We start from the raw sequence: 21,022 nt of genomic DNA on the forward strand, positions 1-21,022 counted from the left end.
GACAAAACAGTCCTTGTCTGCCCTTGCCTTCCCACTACATGCCACACAGGAAGTTTCTACGAGCCATCTATGAGCTTATTGTACATTAGGAGCAACTGTTAAAGTTTTCCGCACCCAGATCCCAGAGTGTTATAGTTAACAGAGAAGCTATACCTTGCCACCCGTGCACACCAGGTAGAGGCATGATCATTCCCTTTGCTTTCTAGACCATTTCTGTCCACCATAATTATGATCTATACTAGACTAAATTATACTCCAGTAGTCAGAAGACTAGTCAACTAAAACAACAGTAAAGCAGGACTCAATATTTGTTTCTTTTGTAAAGTTCATAATAGTCCTGGAATAGCACAAGAAAAGAATACGGCAATATTTAAAGAAGAAAACCAAGAGTAGCATTAACAATATTTGGAGGTTGGGATGGAGGATAAGCTTTAGACAAATTGCTATGAGGCCTACCAGCCATGCATCATTCTTTCAAGAAAGAAAGCCATTTAACTCAAGGTCAGCCCCAAACTATAAAATGTCCCTGTCTTTTGGGATCTCAGTCAAACCAGTCAGGAGCAACTAGCCCTCAAGATGGTTAATTCTTGATAGAGAGGTGTAGGATTTAATACTAGAACCTTTTGAAGGCAGAGATCATAATCATGTTTACAATTCTAAATACCTTGCCTTACCCTTCTAAAAATGCAATGATTTCCAGGGCAGTTTAAAAACAGCAAGGCAGCAGAATAAGCTGTAATGTTAATGGTCTTTGGGAGGAGTAAAGATACTGGGTATAGAAATTTCCCCCAAAAATATTTCATTATCAGCAATATTTTCTAGAGCATAACCATTTGTGTTAAATGTGCTAAGAGGATAGGGTTCCAGCCCAACAGGTTCCTGCTAAGGTGAAATCATCAGAGAGTATGCTTACTTAGTTTCATTAGAATGTCTTCCATAGTGATATTTCCAAGAAAATTCTGTGGATTGGGAGGGGGATGCACATGCGTGCATGCATGCGCGCACACACAAATCATGGGCATTGAATGCAGGCAATGAAATCTCAGAACATGGCTCAGCATGCAGTTCCCACATCCTTGAATTTAGTTTTAGGCTATCTTAAATGGAACAACAGAACGAAGGGAAGAAATCTATATTTATTTATTTTTATTTATTTATTGTACTTATATAACGCCCCATAGCTGAAGCTCTCTGGGTGGTTTACAGTAACTAAAAAGAAAGTCACAGAAAGAAAATGAATATGCAGTTTTAATCCCAGAAAGTATGACGGACATTTAGAGGATGCACCTAAACACCGTATGCCGAGGGATGATGGGATAAGTACAATTCTGCGTATTTTGATTTTTAACCTGCATGACTATTAGGGATTGTATTAGAAAGCTCTGAGCTGGTTGCGCAGTCGGCTCAGCGTCTCTTCTAGCCCTCAATAGTTGCTCTTAGGCTAAATGAGGAATGGGTTGCAAGAACATCCTGTATGGAATAACATATTTTGCCCCATAGGTATTGTTCACCCAAGGGAAGCTGGTGTGGGGCAGAATTACAAGTAGGTGAGACATTAGAAATGTTTCTAAAACCCCTACAACCCCTACAATAGTGTTCTGGAAAGCACATGACAAAGTAAAACTTCGCTCCCACCCCACAAAAAGAGGATTAAGCTAAGCACACTTATTGCAGTCTAGCCTTATCAGGAACAGAGTTCAGGAAACAGTGAGAGAAGCTGTGAAAAGATAAGGGGGCCACTTCACAACAATTAAACCTACGCTAGGGTTTCCTGTACACTGGCTAACCAACCAACCATGGGTTCTAATTGCCAAAACCTCCAGTCCAACAAGGAGAGAAGTGCTAAAAGGAAACAAAAGGGGGAAATATGAGAAAATCAGGCTCAGGGCAGTCATTTCGGTATCAGGTGATGCCAGCGACACAGAACACAGAACTAAAAGAAAGCTCTTGACAAGAGTAAAAGTAAAAGTTACCAGAACCAGAAACAAAGACTTTTTTTTCTTCCAAGAGGAGAAAATGAGACAAAGGCAGGAAGTGTTGTCCTTCCTTGTCCTACTAAATTCGGAGCTGTTTTTTTTTAAAAAAAATAGACACATCTATCAAGATAATAGGGAGGAGACCAAAGAGGTTACATTTTTTTCTGAGGCAGCGTATATTCCAGAAAAGTGCCTTCTATATATTAATAAACCTCTTTATGTAGATGTTTCCAAATTAAAGCATTCTCTAACTTTGCACAATCATTCTTCAATATATCGTTGCCGAGTTGACAAATGGGAAGCTAATAAATATTTTAAGACACTCTCAAAATACACTTTAAAACATCTAGAGGCTTTGGGAGTTCTTTCACTAACAACTCACAATTGCTGTATATGCACAGCCCTCTGTTTCTGGTACAATTTGGTCTGTATTATGTCAATGGCTGTGGGTGGATGGGGTAGACAGAAGGTCTTCCAATTCTGTGTCTGCATAAGCAACACACTAGCCAGGAAAATAAAATTGTCATCTAACTTAGCTGGGTAGAGCAGAGCTTGTTAAGCATCACTAGTTAAATGACGTTGAAATATGTAGTCCTGTAACCACTTGTCTAGTGTGTTGCAGTAGTTAAGAGTATGACATTATCACAGGGAAAACCCAGCTTCAAATCCCTGCTGAACTATGAAGCTTGCTGGTTGAATTCTGGAGCTATCATGATCTCAGAGGTCAACCTAACTTTGAGGGTTGTTATAAGGATAAAATCATAGTAGGAGCATGCCAACTGCCCTGTGATTATTGGAGGAAAGCTGGGATAAATGTAATAAATAGTATGGACTCATCTAAAGAGATTTTTATTACTAAAGTGCATGGATATTTTGTCATCATTATGGAGGACAGTCAATCTTGCTATTAATAATCATCATTAGGTTGGTAACTTCACAAGCCGTAAATGCCTAACTTTAAAAGAGTGCTTCTAATTTATTTATTTTTTTAAATGATGAACAATATATTTTTAGTCATTCTCTGGGCAACATCCACTTGCACAATGAAAATCCACTTCTGCAATGGGACTTCTGGTTTATCTTCTCCTCTCTCCCCCCAACCACACCCCAAAAATCTGCTCCAAAGGATCTCCCAGTCACCCTCTGGATTTCACCCTCTAACTTTATAGAGAGCAAAATGCATGTATCATATCTGTTGGCTATGTTTTTTCTGGTATGAAGATAAAACTTACCTAAATCTAACTGCTTTGAATCTGAAAAAATTATCATCTAATACTGATACCATAAAAAATTAAGATATCCCAAGTCAGCCATCAAAGAAACAATAATATTTCTCCTGTACATGTTGTTATGCAAAGATTATTACCAGTTCTCGGGGCAGAAAGCTTTCCTCCTGGCGAGCAACAGTGATGAAGACAACCTCTCCTTGCTTTGTGCTCCTCAGCATAGCTACAAGCTCTTCCTGGGTTCTGCCAGTGATGTCTATACCATTCACCTAATAGATGCAAAGAGACAAGCAAAACTAGTCAGCAAAATAATTCACTAGCACATGTTTATAGCCTGTCGAAAAATTGTTAGTGCTGTCTGGTTACAATGTGGAGTGGTGGCCCTCAATGTGGATGGTTATCACAGGTGCTGCATCCTCAACCAGCTAATGAATTCATGGATGTCTGGATCTAGCCCAGAACAGCATAAAATATTATCTTCTACCTTGCACCAATGTAGCCTCTTAAGTGTGCTTGTGTTTGTTGTATTTTTCACTCCACCAGTTATTGTTCACTGGATCAAAACAATTACCCTAACTTTGTGTGTGTGAGTGTTGAGGGAAGGGGTCGGATGAAGAGGAGTATTAGTGGTCTTAGAACAGAACTAAGAGCCACCAATACCTGAGTTTTAATCATACAAAGTTACAATATTCAGCACATTTGCTTTGGAATAGATCATAGTGAACTCAGGGGGAATAACTTCTGAACAAACACACATAATACCATCAGTGGTGGTGGTGATCAATTAACATCACAACACAATCATGCAAGTACCTTATACGCATAGTATGTGTAAGTTTTGATTGGTTGCTTACACAAACATATACACACACACTTCAAGAATATTTTTATCATTATGAAATTTGACCAACCTGAAATTGGTCTACATTAGTTGACACAACAGGGAGCATTTCTTACCATGCAACAAGGTGACATGTAATATATCCCCAGAATTTAGCAAACTACCTGGCAACTCTGGTCAGCATAGCTTAGGTTGAACAGGATTATGTGCTGGAGCATTTTGAGATTTTACTTGTACCAATGTGCCATAGTTAAGGTCAAGGGCTTAGGGCTGATGCTCTAATTTGCAAGCACTTTGTAAATGAAGGTATTAATACGTGGAGTGAGGGCATTTTGTGCAGTAAGAATTCTTTCAGACTTGTGAAAAAAGGGTCCTCACATTTTATGCAATAACTATGTGGAAGATTTAAAGTGAAGAAATAAAATCAATAAAGAGCACCCCCAATAGCCACATGATGGAGGTTCATGAAAAGTGGCTTCGGCCAGGATCAAGAGAGCTATGCAACTAGTCCCATATACCCAAAGAGGCTTTATGCTTCCACTTATGTTCCTCAGGCATCCTATTTCATATCCCAAAAAAGATTAAACATTAAGAATCAAAAGAGAATAGATTATCACCTGTCCTTGGGGTGAATGAGGAAGTTACCTTTTATCCAGTGTTCTTTGTCAACATTAATAATCATGCTGAAATTCTCATACCTAGCGCCCGACTGAAACAGGACTCTACTCACAGTAGACCCACTGAAATTACTGAACCTAACTTGTCATGTCTATTTATTTCAGTGGGTCATCTCTGAGTATGACAAACATTGTACACAATCCATTGTATTTGTTAAAATGGTACACTATATTTAAACCCAATGAATAGTAAATTTTGTGGTGAGTTGCAAAATAATAGTTTCCAAACCTCCAGTATTCTGTCTCCTGACTGCAAACGGCCATCTTTAACTGCTGCACCTCGTGGTAAAATATTCTTTACAAATATAGGACCGGGACCATGTATTGAAGAGTCTCTGGTAACCACAGTGAAACCAAGTCCTTCTGGACCTAAAGCGCAGACACAAAAAATCTTTGTAGTTGAGATAACTAAGAGCACCAAAAATGTTATTATCAAAAGCCGTTTAAGGACTGAACATTTAGATTCAAGTGTGCTCCAATCACCTGCTTCATTTTAGTAGTGAATTAAGGTCACATTTTCAACTTCCTCTGAACAGCTGCTAGCTTTCCCCCTTCAGGTATCTAACTAGAAAGAGTCATGGGCATCATTTAATATTTTTCCCCTTCCTCCTCTGTTCTGTAAATATTTCTTAGGTAAGAAATGTAGCAACAAAATTAATGACCTCCAAAAATGACACATTATGATACAAAATGACAACAGTATAGGAATATACCTCCAGAAGTTCTTCAAACCACACAGTCATTGCTCTTTTACTACATGGAAACAAATCTTTAGAAGCTGTTCCATTTGAAAATTATTTTTTCCTTATAAAAAATGTAAATGTACTGCCTTCAAGTTGATTCTGACTTATGGCGACCCTCTGAATAGGGTTTTCATGAGGGTGAGAGGCAGTGACTGGCCCAAGGTCACCCAGTGAGTTTCATGGCTATGTGGGGATTCGAACCCTGGTCTCCCAGGTCGGAGTCCAACACCTTAACCACTACGCCACGCTTGAAAATTGGTGCCAGATTGAGCTGGGAGTTTACACTTAAAATGCTGAATGGCATCCTGTTATTCCACAATTTCAATGCTCAGCTAAAGGGATTCAAGATGTTTGACCAAATTTCCCTTAATTCCACTCTGCTACTGAAGATCTATCATATAACTGTGCCATGCATTAGTATACTAAGAAACTCATCAAAGCCTTATTCAGTTCCTAGCAGCCAATGCTGCTCAGTAGAATTAAAAAGCTAGGTCATCAATATTCAATGGACTTCAAGTCACAAGTTACCTTAAACCTGATTCATGTTACAGCGGTGTTGCATTTGCTATTTGCAATGGAGTTGTGTTTGTGACATGAAAAATGGAAATGGACTGCCTTCAAGTTGATCCCGACTTATGGAGACCCTATGAATAGGGTTTTCATGATAAGGTATTCCGAGGGGGTTACCATTGCCTCCCTCTGAGGCTAGGCCTCCCCACCTGGCTAGGGCCTGCTCAGCTTGCCACAGCTGCACAAGCCAGCCCTTGTCCACAACTGCCAGCTGGGGGGCAAATGGGCTCCTTGGGACTGTGCAGCTTGCCCACGGCTGCACAGGTGGCAGAGCACGTAACCCAAGCCACTCATTGTGGGGGTGATCTTTAGCTGTCCCAACACCCAGAAGACACAAGAAGGGATTTGAACTCACAGACTCTGGACTCCCAGTCAGGCTCTCCTCCTAGGAAGCAGAATTTCTACGTGGAAAGCTATTTGGGCAAAGCAACTCCATGGGCAATTGCAGTTATTTTCAAATATGCAGACACAACTCCTCTTTATCAAACACCTGCAATCTTCCAGGGAGCTTCTTTGTAAAACAGTCTCCCAACTGTTCAGCTGGTTGTGTCTTCAAGTAGCAAAGACACTACTTTTGTAAAGTTTGATTCAAACCTAAGCACCTGTACTGTGACTATAAGCTGTGTAAGTAATGTCTAAAAATATTAGGAAAGGTTTAACAGACCTTTCTTGAGATCTATCCTTATCCTCTTTGCATTTTTCTTGCTGCCGAAACCCATTAATGGTGATAAAGATGGTGATGATGACTTCCTACTAACTCTTGGAAAGTTAGGACTCTTGGCAGGATGTAGTATTGTCCGCCCACCAGTCTCCAGATTGTTTGTTCCGGACAAGTCCACTTCCTTTGTCATTGGCTTTGGATGGATGGGAGGTGGAACCTTTGCCTTTGAAATATGTTCAGTGTTATCTGGGGAATATAAAGGTGCGATGACAGACTTTTCATATTGTTCACGGCTGTAGGGAGGAACTACTTCCAAAATGATGTTCTGAGATTTCATAGCTTGCCGAAAGATGTCTTGCGCTCTTGAAAAACAGATATAAGAGAAACATATAAAGATCTGAAAAGTGTAAGCGATGCTAAAAGTGAACAAGAACAGATTTGAAGTTATTTAGTGGAAAGGCTTTTAATGATCCTCTCCAAATATCTCCTTTTCACTCTTGTAAAGTGGCACACAAGTGGGTTTCTTTTCCTTCCGTATACATTATTTTCCACTTTTATAGCACTTCAGTTTAAAAAAGACTTATAAAGTTTTAGTCTCACTTTTCCCTCACAATTGTGAGATAAGTGTTCCTCACTGTGAGAGTGAGACTGGCTTACCTATCGCCATCCAGTGAGCTCCATAGCTGAGCAGGGATTTCAACCTAGGCCTTCCATACAAAACCAGTAACTGTTTCCACTGTACCATAATAATTTCCCCCAAATACTACTGTGTTTGTGTGCATCTTTGTGCTCTGTTTTTTTAAATTAAATCTTTTAACATGAGTAAAAGTGAACAATTCTGAAGAAACACGTTTTAGGATGATGCCTATGCTTCATCTTAGTGAAGGCTTTCTTTTGAACACACATGTGTATGTGTCTTGTCTTTTCTTGCTCACAAGGTGCAGTATTCTACTAACGAATCCTGTCAGCGCAAGATTAACACTAGCACAATGGGACTTTCCCCCCTCTCCTCCTCCCACACTCTCCTCAAATCTGCTCAGGAGAGTTGAGGGAACCCATAGAATCAGTTTGGGGGGGGGAGGAAGGGGGAAAAGTTCCATTGCACTAGCAGCAATCCTTCTGCTGACGGAACTACTTATTTAGTGCTACACTGAACACAACCTGTGGAATTTATTTTGACAGTTAAAAATACGAAGAACAAAAAGAGCACACAACATGTTATACACGATCACTGAGAAAAAGGAAATTCATTATATCATAGGTAAAAAAAGGCTCTTCGAAGATGTCATCAGCCACCAACATATTTAATAAATACTTTTATTACGGGTAACTTATTTTGCATTTTGTATATATGAGCATATTCCTTACAAATAATAAAGAACAATAATTTAGCATTTTTAAAAATTCCACTTGAATACTTAGAGAAGCATTTTCAACAAAATATTTTTAAATCTAACCAACTGATTAAGGGTGCAATCCAAGTCATATTTGTGCCTGGCTGGGGGGTAGATGTGGTGCAAATCTGGCTAAGCTGGCAGGTTCCCAGTGCTGCTGGGCTCTGCCAACAGAAGCCCCCTATCTCAGCTGATCCGTGCCGCTGCCAGGACCCTGCTGGTGTCATCGGGGGTTAGCCATGGAAGGCCAGCCCAGCGGACAGAGTGCCAGCAGAAGCCAGTGGTAGCCCCCAAAATGGGGCATTCTGGGGGTGTGGTAGGGAGGAGCAGCAGGGGGGGGACATATGTGACATTCAAGTCCCCCTCGGAGCATTCCTGTGGGTCCCAATCCCCACAAGCATTCTGCCGGCTAATAGGCTGGCACACTAAAAATATTCCTATGGTAGCCTTACAGGGACTGCTTACTCCCCAGTAAGCCTGTTCATGGAAGCTGGCTCTTCCCTGCTGGCTCAGATGCACAGCTCCGGATGGAACCAACATTCAGCTGGGCCGGCAGCTCCTGAAAGGGGAATGGATGCTGCGGAGCTTTCCACCACCTCTTCCTCCACTGGCTCCCCATCATTTGGACTGCGCTGCCCATGTTGTATCCCTAATTATAATATTTGCATACAAAAAATGTAATAAAAAATAGAGATCAGCAGCAATCCTCTGAACAACTCTAAAAACAATCAAGAATAAAGGAACTGGCCATGCTTTAAAAAGGAATAGATAGATTTACTGGCCTGAGAGACCTAAAAACTCTTTCAAAAACAAACTTCTGGTTATCTAGAGCAGGGCTTTTTTTTGTGACAGTACTGGCACCTCTTTTTTTCTTTTTTTGGTTGCCTATGGCAGCCTTTTGTGCTGACACCAAAGCAGTCTGATCAAGAACCTCATTTTTTTAACCAAAAAAGCACTACTTCTAGTATATATAAGTAACTCATCTAGAAAGGATTTTCTCATATTCAGTATTTTTCTTTAAATCAAAAGAGTCTGATTAATGAAATTATTTATAGTTCTCACTCAGATCAGGCTGTAAGGTTGTTAGCTTGATTATAAATAGTACTTTTCCAAGCGCTGGTAAAATGTTCAGGTCAAGATCTGGCTCTACAGCAACAGGATGTAAAATATCATATGCCAAATGTGACTATACTAGAATTTTATTTATGCTTTTACTACATAAGCTCCAAAGGCAGAATTGAAGTATTTTAATTATATGCAACACTGTAAAACTATTGGAGTTTTGAAAGTCTGGATTGATCTGCACTGCATAAATTCCTCAGGTTAACAGAATAAAACAATTCAGGAAAACTCACTGTGCAAAGGTTTTATCAGCAAGTTCTATGTTGTTAATTTTCACAATGCATTCGTTTTCAAAGAAAAGTCCACCCCTCTTAGTTCGGCTATTCTCCTCAATGCCACGGATAAAAAGCCCTAGAATCCTGGGGGTGGCAATACAAAATACAGTTATTTGGTGTTACCTTGATTAGATAATGCAATGGTTCTCAAACTTTTTGCAGTGGCGGAACCCTTCACTTTAAACAAAACTTTGGTGGAACTCTTCCAGTAAAATATTTATAATTTGTTTTTAAAGAAGTGGAAAGTTGAAAAGAAGGAAGTTGATTACTGGAAGAGCAAGCAGGGAAAGCCAGCCAGAGCAGCAACTTTTAAAAGCAGCAGCTTTGAGAGTTTGAAAAACTTTGCTATCTGTCTATCGTTCTCCTCTGATGGGAGAACTATCTTTGTTTCATTTATTTATTTATTTATTTTACTTATTAAATTTATATACCGCCCCATAACCAAAGCTCCCTGGGCGGTTCACAACAGACAATATCAAAATACAATAAAACACATATTTAAAACAATTCAAACAACATTAAAAATGGGCTTCCTTAACATTTTTTAAATTTAAAACGTTTATAACACATATTAAAACACTTATTAAAATGCCTGGGAGAAGAGGAAGGTTTTGACATGGCGCCGAAAAGATAGTAATGTTGGCGCCAGGCGTACCTCATCAGGAAGACTATTCCACAATTCGGGGGCCACCACTGAGAAGGCCCTTTTTTTTGTTGCCACCCTCCGAGCTTCCCTTTGAGTAGGCACCCGGAGGAGGGTCTTTGATGTTGAGCGTAGCGTACGGGTAGGTTCGTATTGGGAGATGCGTTCCACCAGATATTGTGGTCCCGCGCCGTGTAAGGCTTTATAGGTTAAAACCAGCACCTTGAACCAGGCCCGGAAACATACAGGCAGCCAATGCAGGCGGGCCAGAATCGGTGTTATATGTTCGGACCGCCTGGCCGCCGTTATCAGTCTGGCCACTGCATTTTGCACGAGCTGCAGTTTCCGAACCGTCTTCAAAGGCAGCCCCACATAGAGCGCATTGCAGTAATCTAATTTAGAGGTTACCAGAGCATGGACAACTGAAGCCAGGTTCTCCCTATCCAGATAGGGGCATAGTTGGGCCACCAAACGAAGTTGGTAAAAGGCACTCCATGCCACCAAGGCTACCTGAGCCTCAAGTGACAAGGATGGTTCTAAAAGAACTCCCAAACTACGAACCTGCTCCTTCAGGGGGAGTGTAACCCCATCCAGAACAGGTTGAACATCCACCATCCGGTCGGGAGAACCACCCACTAACAGCATCTCAGTCTTGTCTGGATTGAGCCTCAGTTTATTAGCTCTCATCCAGTCCATTGTCGCAGCTAGGCAACGGTTCAGCACATTGACAGCCTCACCTGAAAAAGATGTAAAGGAGAAGTAGAGCTGCGTGTCATCAGCATACTGATGGCAATGCACTCCAAAACTCCTGATGACCGCACCCAGGGGCTTCATATAGATGTTAAAAAGCATGGGGGACAGAACTGACCCCTGCGGAACTCCATACTGGAGGACCCAGGGTGCCGAGCAGTGCTCCCCAAGTGCTAGCCTCTGGAGACGTCCTGCCAAGTAGGAGCGGAACCACTGCCAAGCAGTACCGCTAACTCCCAAATCAGCGAGTCTCCCCAGAAGGATACCATGGTCGATGGTATCAAAAGCTGCTGAGAGATCAAGGAGAATCAACAGAGTCACACTCCCCCTGTCTTTTTCCCGACAAAGGTCATCATACAGGGCAACCAAGGCTGTCTCCATGCCGAAACCGGGCCTAAAACCCGACTGAAATGGATCCAGATAATCGGTTTCATCCAAGAGTGTCTGGAGCTGCCCGGCAACCACTCGTTCTAGGACCTTGCCCAGAAATGGGACATTTGCTACCGGCCTGTAGTTATTAAGGTTTTCTGGGTCCAGGGATGATTTCTTCAGAAGTGGTCTTACTACCGCCTCTTTCAGGCAGCTAGGGACCACTCCCTCTCGCAATGAGGCATTAATCACTTCCCTGGCCCAGCCGGCTGTTCCATCCCTGCTAGCTTTTATTAGCCAAGAGGGGCAAGGATCCAATCTAGAAGTGGTTGCACGTACCATTCCAAGCACCTTGTCAACATCCTCAAGCTGTACCAACTGAAACTCATCCAAAAAATCAAGGCAAGACCGTGCTCTGGACACCTCATTCGATTCAGCTGCTACAACATTGGAGTCCAAGTCCTGGCGGATGCAAAGGATTTTATCCTGGAAGTGCCTAGCAAATTCATTACAGCGGGCCTCAGATGATTCCACCGTGTCCCTAGGGCCAGAAAGCAATAGCCCTCGGACAATTTTAAAAAGCTCCGCTGGACGGCAGATCGATGATTTGATAGTGGCAGCAAAATATTGCTTTTTTGCTGCCCTCACCGCCCCTAAGTACAACTTAGTGTAGGCACTTACCAGTGCATGATTGCATCCATCAGGAGTTCGCCTCCATTTGCACTCCAGCCGTCTCCTATACTGTTTCATCGCTCTCAGCTCCAGAGTATACCATGGGGCTGTATGAGCTCTACACAGGAGAGGGCGCGCAGGAGCGATCATGTAAACTGCCCGGGTCATTTCTCCATTCCACAGTTCCACCAGGGTTTCGACAGGAGCTCCAGCCCTATCAGCCGGAAAGCTCCCCAGAGCCCTTTGAAAATCATCAGAAGTCATTAGTCTCTGGGGGCGGACCATCTTAACAGATCCCCCACCCTTGCAGAGGGAAAGAGCTGCTGTAAGTCTAAACCTCAGCAAGCGATGATCTGTCCATGACAGAGGGACTGATGTAAGGCTCCCTACCTTCAGATCATCATCTCCATGTCCAGTTGCGAAAACCAAATCCAGAGTATGGCCTGCTACATGCGTCGGACCAATAGCATGTTGGGACAGCCCCATGGTTGTCATGGAAACCATGAAGTCCTGAGCCGCTCCAGACAAGGCGGCCTCGGCATGAATGTCGACATCCCCCAGTACCAACAGTCTGGGAGATCTCAACAGTACATCCGAGACCACCTCTGTCAGCTCAGTTAGGGTGTCCGTTGGGCAGCGGGGTGGGTGGTACACCACAAGAATCCCTAATCTGTCCCACTGACCCAATACAAGATGCAAACACTCCAGACCAGTAGTCATATGGACAGGGTGCTTGGAGAGGGAGATGGAACTCCTATAGACCACAGCAACCCCCCCTCCCCGACCCTCAGATCTACCCTGATGCTGGACCAAGTACCCCGGTGGGCACAGCTGGGAGAGGGCAACTCCTCCCTGCTCACCCACCCAGGTCTCAGTTATACACACCAGATCGGCTGCCTCATCCACAATTAAATCATGGATGAGGGAGATATTATTATGTACCGATCTGGCGTTTAAAAGCAGCATCCGGAGATCCGAGAGCTGGCTGATAGGGCAACCAACAAGCTTGTGGGTGTGGGGAAGACTGGAACGAGGCACAGCCATTAACTGTCTGGGCTGAGTTCCCCTCACCTGACAAGTCTTCTGCCCAACGCCATATCTCCCTCTACCCGTCACTACACCAATTGGGGCCCTCTCGAATCTTCCCACTTGGCTCATCCATTTGTCATCCTTAAAGCTTTGCCTCTTATCAGAGAGAGTTCTTATCAGCATTAAAGGTGCAGCATATTTAACCTTAGCTGCCAGACTGAAGCTCAGCGGAAGGGAGGGACAAGGGATTCCCATGACAAATGCTTAAACAGCACATTCAGCCCAATAGTGGGGTGGGGCAGCGTGGGCAGGCAGGTGTTGCTTACCTGGGTTCCCAATGCTGTGTATCACTGCTGGTTACCAAAAGGGCGGGGGAACAAGGCAGCAGGGAAGGCAGGGAAGGCACATTAGCTCCACAGCTGTGCCCACATGGTGCTCCCTGCTGCCTCACCCCTCCCTCTAAAGGTAATTGGCAGCGATGCACAACATCACCTTAAGTAACACATCCTGGCTGTGCTGCCCTGCTACTGAAATTTAAGCCTTGGAAAGCATGTTGAGGGAAGGAAAGAAAGAGAAGGGATTCCCAGGACAGCTCCTTCAGTAGTGCATTTAATCCCCATGGCTGCAGCTCAGTGGAAATGACAGTGTGCACATTTGCCTGTCGTTACAACTTTTTTCTTCAAAGAACCCCTTGGGCTGCTTTGCAGAACTCCAGGGTTTCGTGGAGCAAAGTTTGAGAAAAGCTGAGATAATGTATTTTCAAGTTATTTTCCCAGGAGGCATCTGGTTGGCCACTGTGGGGAAAAAGGCTACTGGACTAATGCAGTAGGTCTCTTACATAGTACAAAATGTATTCAATGCAGTAATGGGGAAGAAACACGTACATCAGCAAAAGCATACATTTCCAAAGTCAGGAAGTCAGAGTAGCTTACCTTTATTTTATCATTTATTTCATTTCATTTCAACTCTGTTATTGTTGTTGTTAGCAATAATATTAAGGAGACACAAAGCTACTTACATTAGCCAGTTTAAAACACTTTATGAATCACTTCTCATGAGATATCCTGAAACATCCATTAACTGTTACTCTCTGAGTGTGGTAGTTAGTGCAATAATGCATATGGGATTGTGCAGAGCAGACTAACGGTAAGTTTCAGAAGCCTTTCCCTTGCCCATGAACTTCTGTGCCTGCTCTATGGGGCAAATGGAGGGTTAGTCAGTTTCTCTCATTAGCTGCAAGCCCACTCAGCATTTTCCATCGTACAGATGGACGCAAAGGAACATAGGAAGCTGCCTTATACTAAGTCAGATTCTAGGGACATCTAGTTCTGTACTATCTACGCTGAATAGCAATGGCTCTGCAGGGTTTCAGGCAGGAGACATTCCCAGCCCTACCTGGAGATGCCAGGGGGATGGAACCTGAGGCCTTCTTCCATTGAGCTACACCCATTCCCATATAATAATATATTGCATACCATATTTTTAACATGTTAAGAATAACATATTCTTATTAATGGCATCTTAAGAAATGCTGTGTATGGTCCTCTGGCATGGAGCCAAAGTTTCCTTTCCTCTCTTGGAGGAATGGTCCTTCTGTTCTAGGTGGAATCTGTGGATAGGAGTGCTGTACTCATTCCTGGAAGACACAGATGTGGCTATAGAGACACACACAGAGACACACACGTTACTTTATGTTTGGACTACAAATAAGTCAGTTTTAAATGCTTATTTTTTTGTTTCTACCTGCTGTCTCCGCCTCCTAAACTTTTGCTATTATTGTCTCTTAGGGTGGTATCCAACTAACATGTCCTATCAGTGCAAGGGATTCCACTTGCGAAAACGGACATCCCCCTTCTTCTCTCCCCACGTGCACCTTTTGCCCTCCCCAAATCTGCTCCAGAGGGTTGGTTATAACAGGTTTAGGGGACATGCAGGTGGAGGAGAAGGAGTGGGGAGTTCTACTGCATAAGCAGAAATCTTTGAGCTGACAGGACCATGACGCAGTGCTATTTTGGATACAACTCTTGATATGTTTTGTGCTGAAAGCAGTCTTGAACATTTTAAAGGTAAAAATAGCTTTGTTCATTTAAATGTCCTATAATATGTATTTTGAAGTTAGATTTGTTATGCTTGTTTAATACTGATTGTATATCAACATTATTTATTGTATATATTGATTGTGACAATGCACAATAAGTTTTCTTTTTAGTAAGAATTTCTGTTATATTTGTCTACTCTACATTTATACTCTGATTCAAAATTCTTTTGAAATAATTTTCAAAACAACTGAATTTGTGTAGTGATCAGAAAGATCCTATTAAACTGAACACACAAGAAATCAACAGTAAACGTAATCATGGTGGGTGGGTGGGTCTCAAAAGAAAGGAATCTTCAAAACGATGTGTTATATAAACCCTACTGTGACCAACATAACAATCCTATAGATTTATATGGTAACCCTCTATTTTAAATTTTCATTTAAGCTATAGAATACAGACATGTGGATTGAGTCAAGTCTGTTCTGGCAACATAAACTCGTTCCTTCATTACTTTTATAATGTAGTGTCTCAACATTAACACTGTTTTAATGTGCTTTTAAAAAATTAATTTCCTCTCTTTTATTACAGACTTATGAGTAAAATTTATTTATTTATTTATTTATTTATTACATTTATACCCCGCCTTTCTTTTTTCATGATACCCAAGGCAGCTTACATATGGTTCCCAGGCGGTCTCCCATCCAGGCACTGACCAGACCTGACCCTACTTAGCTTCAGCAGGGTGCAAGACAGAAGTAGGATGCTGGTTGTGTACCAATACCTAGACCAAACCTTTTTAAAGTAGACACAATTTCTTTAACAAATATCTCTATCAGTATTGTAGTGCAGGGAGACAAAAAATGCTGAAGATATTTTTGAAATATTAAGCAATATATATTTTTTTTTCCAATAATTTTTATTCAGATTTTCATAAAACATACAAGACAAAATCATAAAACATTCAAAGACAAAAAACAAAATCAAAAATAGTTAAACAAAAAGAAAAAAAGAAAAGAAGAAAAAAAAAAAAACAAAAATAAAAAATAAAGAGTAAAATATTGACTTCCCATTTGTCAAAGATCAAATCAGTTATAAGTCTATAATATATAGCAATCCTGTCTCTTAAGTCATATTATAAAATCACTTTCCTCCAGTAGTTATCTTACTTAATCATCAAATCTCATAAACATTACTTTATTCTTTCCACAAAAAGTCAAAGAGAGGTTTCAATTCTTTAAGAAATATATCTATCAATTTTTTTTTTCCAGATAAGCATATCGATTAATCCATCTCATTACTAATTATGATAATCTTATTGTCATAACCATAGTCAAAATAAACATTTCAATTAATCCATCACATCAGAATCTGTTAGGTTCAGTAATTTCAGTAGCCATTGTTCTATTATCTCTATTAGTTCCATTTTCCATCTTCCATCTTCAGTAGTCTTGTTAAGTCCAGTAATTTCAATATCCAATCTTCCATTATCAGTATTCCATAATAATCTTGCTGTCAAAGCCATAGTCATATAATAAGAGTCTGATGGGAATTACCTCTATCCCAAATATTTTCTTGCCATCCATTCTGAATAAGTTGCTGAAATACTGCTGTAAAATCATATCTCTGTTCTTTTTTTCAAAATACACTGGGTCATCTCTTAAAAGTTTTTCCATTGTCACATGGCTGCAGTTAATTCCATAGATTTTCTCTATATTGGGCTCCATCACATCATTCCAGTCCAGAAGATAATCCATGCCATTGATAACTTTATCTCTAGAATCTTCATTAATTTCTTCAGAGATAACATTGAGTTCCAAACAATAGATTTTATTTCTAAAGTCCATAGACTCCAAATCTTGTTCCTGTTCCACGTTTGTTCCAATCTCCGGGATCTCCTCTCTCACAGGGACCCCTATTCCAGTCTCCAGGGTCTCCTCTCTCACAGGGACCCCTATTCCAATCTCCGGGGTCTCCTCTCTCACAGGGACCCCTTCCAGGGTCACCTCTCTCACAGGGACCCTTATATCTTTAATCTCCTGCTTCATTTTACTCAATTCAATTTTCGTTATCTCAATCTCATTCATTATTCTCTGAAACATAGTTATTTCCAGATTCTCAGCCACTTTCTTAATTGCCATTTTAAAAGAAAAATATAGGAAAACCACTTCTTATTTCAGCAACAATTGGGTTAATACTCCAAACTTGGTGACATCACAGTATAAACAGAGCAGACAGCCTTATCTCTCCAATAGTTAAGTAAACAAAATGCAGTTCCCAGGATCGAAGCAATTAATGGCAATCGTCAAGAAACAGATTCGTCAAAATAAAATAGACCAAAAAGAGAGTAGTCTCAAAACAGTATAATATTTTTCAAAATAAAAATCTGGAATAGAAATCCCTCTTCTGTGTGTATCTTTAGAATGCAAATCCAGGACAGCTTTTTGCAACAAAAACAGAGATAAGCTATTAATTAGTGCGTAGCAGAGAGAAGTTACGGCTCCCCAGTGAGATGTCAAAAACCGATCAATCTGGCAAATCTCTTTTAAACAGCAACAATTTAAGTCAAGTAAAAGAAAAATATAGAAAGAAGGGTGCTTGCCTGTTAGTGCGTTCTCTCTTAGAAGATAAGATGAACGTTCGCTTTAACAGATAGAGCTTGCTGTTGAAAATCCGTCCCACCTTCGTCGGCTGGACCTCGTCCCATAAATTAATGAGATCTGGTCGTCCCAACAAAAATAGGCTTTGAGGTTAATCTCTTCGTTTCTCCCTACCCGGGAGAAGTTTAATCAGTCAAAAAAAAAAGAAAAAACTGACTGATATATCTGAATAAGCTTCTTTTGAGGCAGGAGCCCGTCTCAAAAGCAGGCACAGGCTAAGTCACCCTTCCCGGAAGTCCGAAATATTAAGCAATATATAAATGCTTTTAATAAAATTAATAAAATGCCCCTCAGTATTAGAGCGAGGAGCCAAAAAAACTTTAATGCCTCCTGTTGTCCAGTTTAAAATCTATTCAGAGCTAAACAATGTCTACAATCCAGGTTGTAAATATGCTTGATTTGTTTCAAGAATGAGAAGACAATACTTCTGTTCTGTAAAAATGACAGTATAATTTCAGCGGAAAGTCATTGAAATCCTTCATTCAAGACAATTACGTAAACATTCTGCTTGCTTGTCAAAGATGTAACTTTGCCAAGTCAGACCTTAAAGCACTTGTCAACAAGAATATTAAAAGACAGAAAAATTAGGCCAGGGAACATAATAGGCTTTTTGGACAATTCTTTTTAAGAGACATCTTTGCTTTGGGAGATATTTTATATATTGGCTGCATTCAGACCTAACACTGGTCATAATCCATTATTACAGATATTAACCTGTGTATGAGCTATGTGCTGGTGCACCTCCCTTCTTTGAGTGAGGAAACAAACCATGAGAGCTGGCTCACATGTAATGCTAAGGTCAGCCAACTCTGTGATTTGTTTCCTCACTCTAGGAAGAGAGGGGCAATGTGGGAGGTGCTCAAGCTGATTGCACCAGCACACAGCTCATCCACATACTAATTCCCCTAACCACAGTTTATGACCAGTGCTAAATCTGGATGCGGCTACTGAGTGTGTTAACAGGTAAACTACCCAGAATATTTTTTTAAGAAGTATGCCACCTTTCACTTGAAAATATAATACTTAATCAAAGGCTTTCCCGTGTTGATTTAAATTATTCACTCTCTGCATTTACTTATCTATAAGGAAGAAGAAGAACTGAATTATCACTTTCCACATGACTGACTTACAAAAATGTAGGAGTAGTCCCCACAAAGATGCAACAAACTGCTTCATACTAACATTATGCAAGTATCCTGTAGACTTGCATACTCCCTTTCCTCGGCACTGCATGCACTTGTCCCTCCCTTCCATTTTCAGTGTTAATCATAAGTCTCATTTGAGTATTCTCCCTCATGCAATTGCAACTGCACAGTATTCTAAATCACATGGGGAGCCTTCTTCAAAACTTCCCCTTCCAACACAGGACGCTGAGGATACATGTAAGACCATGGCTAAGAGACTGGGAAATGTAATGTCTTCACAGACCAACATATCATGAAAAGAATATCTAGAAGTAAAAAAGTTTATAGTCTTCAACTAAATGCATGGGCATTAATCTGTCAGTATAAGACATCTGTGCAACTGCTAACCACCATATTAAAATAATTAAAATCAGATATTCAAGAAAAGAAATGATATGGTATTTTCATTATATGACAAACATTCTGCAAGAGGAACACAATTTAATTTACAATGTGGCTTGAACAAATTAATTATCACAAGACGACCAAGTTGCTTTTGAAAATGTATGAAGCTTGACTTCCATTTAAGGAGTGAGAAGAGTAGATCTAAGTGAGAGACCCAAAAGAAAAAGAAAAACCTTCTCCCATCTTCTCACACTGCAAGACACACTGAACTTTGAGCCACTTCAGCAGATCTACAATTAACATCTTAACAGAGTTCATATGCAACAAAATGGCAATGGTTAGAGGAAGGATGCAGTAATGACAGAGGACTACTCTGAACACTTCCAATTCTCCCTGAGGTTTTTGTTACTAATATTTAAGGCAGGGGCATTGCTGAACTCCAACTCTCATCTTTGGCCAATAATAAGAGGTTATGGGAGTTGGAGTCCAGCAACATCTGGAGTACCTATGGCTAGCCACCCCTAATTTAAAGAAAGTGATAGAGGACTTTTTCACTGGCATGCTTTGCTTTTCACTGGCATAAGGAAAACCCTTACCTTCCACTTAATGATGAAAAATATGGTACCACATGAATCCCCAGTGGGCCGCCTTCCCCAGAAATCTCCACGATTCTTGTCACACCACTAAGAGAGAGGATGGAGAAAACATACACAATTAACTTCAACAAAAATGACATGGGAATGCTCTTTCCAACCTTGTCATTGTTTCAGTGCCCAACAAAGATATTTTTGTTTTCTTGGGCATTTCGGTGGCACCAATGATATGATATGATATTGTTAAACCTCTTTTTAATATGTTTATGCAATTTTATCATTGTATTTTTTTATTTGGCTATAAATTGCTTTGGGACTTTTTTAGTTGGAAGAGATACATTAATTTAAAAAACCTAAAACTTCAAAAGAGATCAAGACTGAAACAGAAACATGATCTTACACGTTTTAGCTGTCATAGATGAACTTACTGCAGCATCCATTATCAATTACTTACAGTACTCAGAATACATTTCCCTTTCCCATTACTCACATTTCTACAAAATGCTTCTCCAGCAGACACAAAAACATTAAAACTGTGCTCCCTGTCCTCTATAGCAGTGGTTCCTAACGTTGGGGCCATGACTGCCGGGGGGCAATGAAGTAATCTTGGGGGGCACAAACAGTAAAAAAAATGCATTATTTTTTTATTTAGTTATTAAAAGTCTTCCTTCCCTGGATACTGCCTGCTCCCCACTGCCGCTGCAGACGACACCTCCCCCTTGCTCCAAACAAGAGGGGAGGACTTTTCTGAAGCAGCAGAGTGTCTTTCAGGCATGCCGAGGGCAGGTGTCTGCCTATAAAACATGTGGCAGATGCTGAAGGAAACTGAGGGCGCAGCTACCAGGAAGAAGAGGGGATTACTATCACTGACTCCCATCTCCTCGCAATGCCGCTGCTGACAACATCCATACTCGAATGAGAGGAGAGGGCTTTTCGTGGAACAAAAAGAAGGAAGGCTGCAAGGAAAGGCTGTTTTCCCCCTTCCTTCCTGGCAGCCAGCCTGCCTGCCTTTCTTGGCTCCTGCTTTGCTGCCACTGCCTTTTTTGGGTTGGTGGTTTCCGAGTTCAGATAATTGGTCAGTTGCCTGCTTTGGATGGGGTTGCACTCCCTCTGAAAGAACAGGTCCATAGTCTGGGGATGCTCCTGGATCCATCTTTGTTGCTAGAAGCCCAGGTGATCTCAGTGGCTAGGAGTGCCTTTTATCAGCTTCGGCTGGTAAGACAGCTGTGGCCATTTCTGGACCGGGACAGCCTGAC

The 21,022-nt window shown here is 41.1% G+C and overlaps 1 protein-coding gene across 4 annotated transcripts in view; it reads right to left on the bottom strand.

Moving 5' to 3' along the window:
- PARD3B (par-3 family cell polarity regulator beta) overlaps window positions 1-21,022 on the bottom strand; it is an 894,180-nt gene that overhangs the window by 625,781 nt on the left and 247,377 nt on the right. For all 4 annotated transcript variants that reach the window (XM_061607918.1, XM_061607919.1, XM_061607920.1 and 1 more), the window contains exons 6-10: window positions 19,770-19,856; window positions 9,444-9,569; window positions 6,698-7,056; window positions 4,950-5,089; window positions 3,343-3,471 (exon numbers count right to left, since the gene is read on the bottom strand). In XM_061607918.1, the coding sequence (XP_061463902.1) occupies window positions 3,343-3,471; window positions 4,950-5,089; window positions 6,698-7,056; window positions 9,444-9,569; window positions 19,770-19,856 (841 nt within the window). The remainder of the gene's footprint in view (window positions 1-3,342; window positions 3,472-4,949; window positions 5,090-6,697; window positions 7,057-9,443; window positions 9,570-19,769; window positions 19,857-21,022) is intronic.

This window comes from Rhineura floridana, chromosome 2 (genome assembly GCF_030035675.1).
Source record: "Rhineura floridana isolate rRhiFlo1 chromosome 2, rRhiFlo1.hap2, whole genome shotgun sequence".
Classification (NCBI taxonomy): domain Eukaryota; kingdom Metazoa; phylum Chordata; class Lepidosauria; order Squamata; family Rhineuridae; genus Rhineura; species Rhineura floridana.